The following is a 3,453-nucleotide window of genomic DNA, read 5'->3' on the forward strand; positions in this document are numbered from 1 at the left end:
CGGCTCGCGGTTCCTCCCGCACGGCGCAGCGTCTCTCCGGCCCGGCCCAAAGGGCTTCCCGTTTTCCGATGGAAAGCAAAGCAGGGCCGATTTCCAATCCTTGCTCTCCCCACTGGGGGCTGAGAGAAGGCGGCGCTGCTTTGGCCCCGCGCTCCGCGGCCGTAGGGAGGAAAGGGAGCGAGGAGGGGGGCGGGCGGCGGGGGCAGGGCGCTCGTGGTGCCGTGGGAGGGGGGGTGGAAGGGCGGCGATGGGCGGCGATGGGCGCCGGCACGGCGGCCCCTTCCCCCCCCCCCAGACCCGCACACCGTCGGCCGCAGCCCCCCCCCCCCTCCCCCCCCCCCCCCCAGCCTTGTATAAAAACCTGTACATTTTTTCATAAACGTTTTGAACAAGGGTTTGTATTGAGTCGAGGTTTAAAAAAAAAAAAAAAAAGGAGAGAAAACACACACAAAAAAAAAAAAAACAAAAAAAAAAAAACAGGAAAAAAAAAAAAAAACCCCACAAAAAACACGCAAAAAAAAAAAAGAAGAAAAAAGAAAAAAAAAAACAAAAAAAAAAACCACACAGAGACACAGAAAAATAGACAAAAAAAACAAAAGTGTGATTGCAAAACGTTTCTCTATGGAGTCGTGGTGCACCGGTGAGGGTTGTGTGCGCGAGTGAGGAAAGCCTGCAGGGCCGGAGGGGGGCGAAGGGAGCGACCAGCAAAAAAGGGGAAGGGGGGAAGAAAAGGAAAGGGACACAAAACCCATGAAGCCAAACCCCCCCCCCCCCCCAGGCGCCCCGCGACCCCCAGCGCGTTTTTTCCCCCCCTTCTTCAGCCCTTAAAGCAAAAGATCCCACGGCCGCCCATCCGACCCGGCTCTTGGCAGCTCCCAGCCGTGCTGTTTGCTCGCATTCCTGCTTGCTCGTGGGTCCCTCCCCCTTTTTTCCTTCCTCCCCCCCTTTTTTCCTTCCTCCCCCCCCCTCCGTGCAGCGCTGTCAGCCCGCTTTGGCAATGCCCCCCCCCGACCCCAAACGTGCCCCCATCACAGCCCTGCAGCCCCTGGGGGCCGGCAGCCAGGCTCTGCCCAGCACCAAGCATCCGCAGCCCTGCAAAACTGAGCCCCTTTCCTCGGGTTTTTTTTGTCCTTTCCAAGTCACCACGTCGACGTTCTGGACTGAAATCTGCTGACAGAGGAAAGCAGACGGGAGGGGGGGACGCGTTGGCCTCCACGTTGGCCTCTACTTTACGTTGGCCTCTACTTTTCCCACTGTTGTTGCTGCTATCGGTGTGCGCCCTGCGCTCAGCTCCCACCGCTCCGTCCCGAGGGTCTCAGTTCTCACCCCACACCTCTTCCTCCTCCTCCTCTTCTTCTTCTTCTTCCCCTTCGTTCGTTCGGTTGGTTTTTCTCCCTTCTTTCCTCCGGCGATGGCGTGTTGGGTCCTTTTTTTCCGCGTGAGCCGATTGCTGGTTGACTTGTAAGGGTGTTTGCTGCATACAGTGTAAGCATTGTGACTGCAAATAAACTTCAATGGTTTCTACCCAGCCGCCTCCGCTGCTCTGGGGGGGTTGGGGGGAGACGTGGAGGGGGGGGGTCACAGACAGAACGACTCCGGGTGCAGCTCTAACAAGGTTTATTTGCTGTCCCCCCGCTGCCGCCGGGCGCTGCTGTAGATGATGCTGTTGCAGCCCTCCCTGTTGCGAGCGATTTCGATGGCGAAGAACTGAATCCTGGTGGCTGGGAGAGGGGGAGGGAAGCGTCAGTGGGGGGGCAGCGGGACCCCCAGCTCAGGGGTGAAGGGGAAGGGGGATGTGGGTGCACAACTGGGCCCATGGGTAAAGGGTGGGGGGCACTGGAACCCAACTGGACCCATAGTTAAAGGGTGGGGGGCACTGGAACCCAACTGGGCCCTTGGGTAAAGGGTGGGGGGCACTGGAACCCAACTGGGCCCTTGGATAAAGGGTGGGGGGCACTGGAACCCAACTGGGCCCATGGGTAAAGGGTGGGGGGCACTGGAACCCAATTGGGCCCATGGATAAAGGGTGGGGGCACTGGAACCCAACTGGGCCCTTGGGTAAAGGGTGGGGGGCGCTGGAACCCAACTGGGCCCATGGGTAAAGGGTGGGGGGCACTGGAACCCAACTGGACCCATGGATAAAAGGTGGGGGGCACTGGAACCCAACTGGACCCACAGATAAAAGGTGGGGGCACTGGAACCCAACTGGACCCATGGATAAAGGGTGGGGGGCACTGGACCCAACTGGACCCATGGATAAAGGATGGGGGGCACTGGAACCCAACTGGGCCCATGGGTAAAGGATGGGGGGCACTGGAACCCAACTGGGCCCATGGGTAAAGAGTGGGGGATGCAGGTACCCAACTGGTGCCACAGATAAAGGATGGGGGACAATGACACCCAACGGATCCCATGGGTAAAGGACGGGAGGCACCCATGGAGAACGATGGGGAGCTGTGGGACTCAACTGGGCCCATGGATAATGATGGGGGGCGCTGGTACCCAAGTGCCCCATGGATCAAGGATGGGAAATATCGGTACCCAACTGCCCCACGGATAAAGATGGAGGAGACGGGTGCCCCACTGGGCCCATGGATGAGGGGAGGGGGGGGTGATGGTACCCAACAGCCCCGTGGATGGGGGGAGGCGCAGGCCGTGTTCTCCGTACCAAAGATGGTGTTCTCAGGGCTGTACCCCCCCCGGCAGTCCAGGCGCAGCAGGGTCCCGTAGTTGAAGTCCTCCACCACCCCCTCGAATTGCAAGCAGAACGGCCTCCACTTCTATGGGAGCAGCAGCGCCAAGGGGGGGGGGCTCTCAGGGGGGGGGGGCTCTCACAGCCCCCAATCCCATCCATGGGTAGGGATGAGAGTGGGACCCCCCCCCCCCCCCAAGCACCCACCTCCTTTGCCGGCTCTGATTTGAGCTCCTCGGGGTCCAACACGTCGACCCGCAGCCCCCCAAAGGCCTTCCTGAACTCCCCATAGATCTGCTCGTCCACTTTGGTGAGCCTCAGGAATTTGGGATCCACCGAGGAGATGAGCTGCGGGGGGGGGGGACACACGGGAGGTAGGGCCCCCCCAGTTCTATAGGGGGGGGGGGTCCCAGGATGGAGGCGCAGCCCCTATGAAGCCTTACATTGAAGTAGACCTCGGCGTGCTGGGAGGCTCGCATGGCCCACAGCATCTCCACGTTGGGCTGCAGGGATGGCGCAGGGTCAGCAGGGCCCCCCAGTAACCCCCATCCCCTGCACAGCCCCCCATCCCCCCCAGTACCCCCCCCCATCCCCAGTCCCCACCATCTCAGTACCCCCCTCCCATCCCCAGTGCCCCCCCACCCCCAGCACTCCCCCCTCCATCCCCCCAGCACCCCCCCCCACTCCCAGTACCCCCCCCACTCCCAGTACCCCCCCCATCCCCAGCACCCCCCCCCATCCCAGCACCCCCCCCAATCCCC

At 61.3% G+C, this 3,453-nt stretch overlaps 1 protein-coding gene across 1 annotated transcript in view; it reads right to left on the reverse strand.

The window, feature by feature from the left end:
- Window positions 1-1,617: 1,617 nt before the first annotated feature.
- PBDC1 (polysaccharide biosynthesis domain containing 1) overlaps window positions 1,618-3,453 on the reverse strand; it is a gene marked incomplete at both ends in the record, with an annotated part of 2,285 nt that continues 449 nt past the window's right edge. Inside the window, 4 exons of the mRNA XM_079547526.1 lie at window positions 1,618-1,721; window positions 2,669-2,780; window positions 2,900-3,040; window positions 3,136-3,195. Of these exons, the coding sequence (XP_079403652.1) occupies window positions 1,618-1,721; window positions 2,669-2,780; window positions 2,900-3,040; window positions 3,136-3,195 (417 nt within the window). The remainder of the gene's footprint in view (window positions 1,722-2,668; window positions 2,781-2,899; window positions 3,041-3,135; window positions 3,196-3,453) is intronic.

This window comes from Tetrao urogallus (genome assembly GCF_951394365.1).
Source record: "Tetrao urogallus genome assembly, chromosome: 27".
Classification (NCBI taxonomy): Eukaryota; Metazoa; Chordata; class Aves; order Galliformes; family Phasianidae; genus Tetrao; species Tetrao urogallus.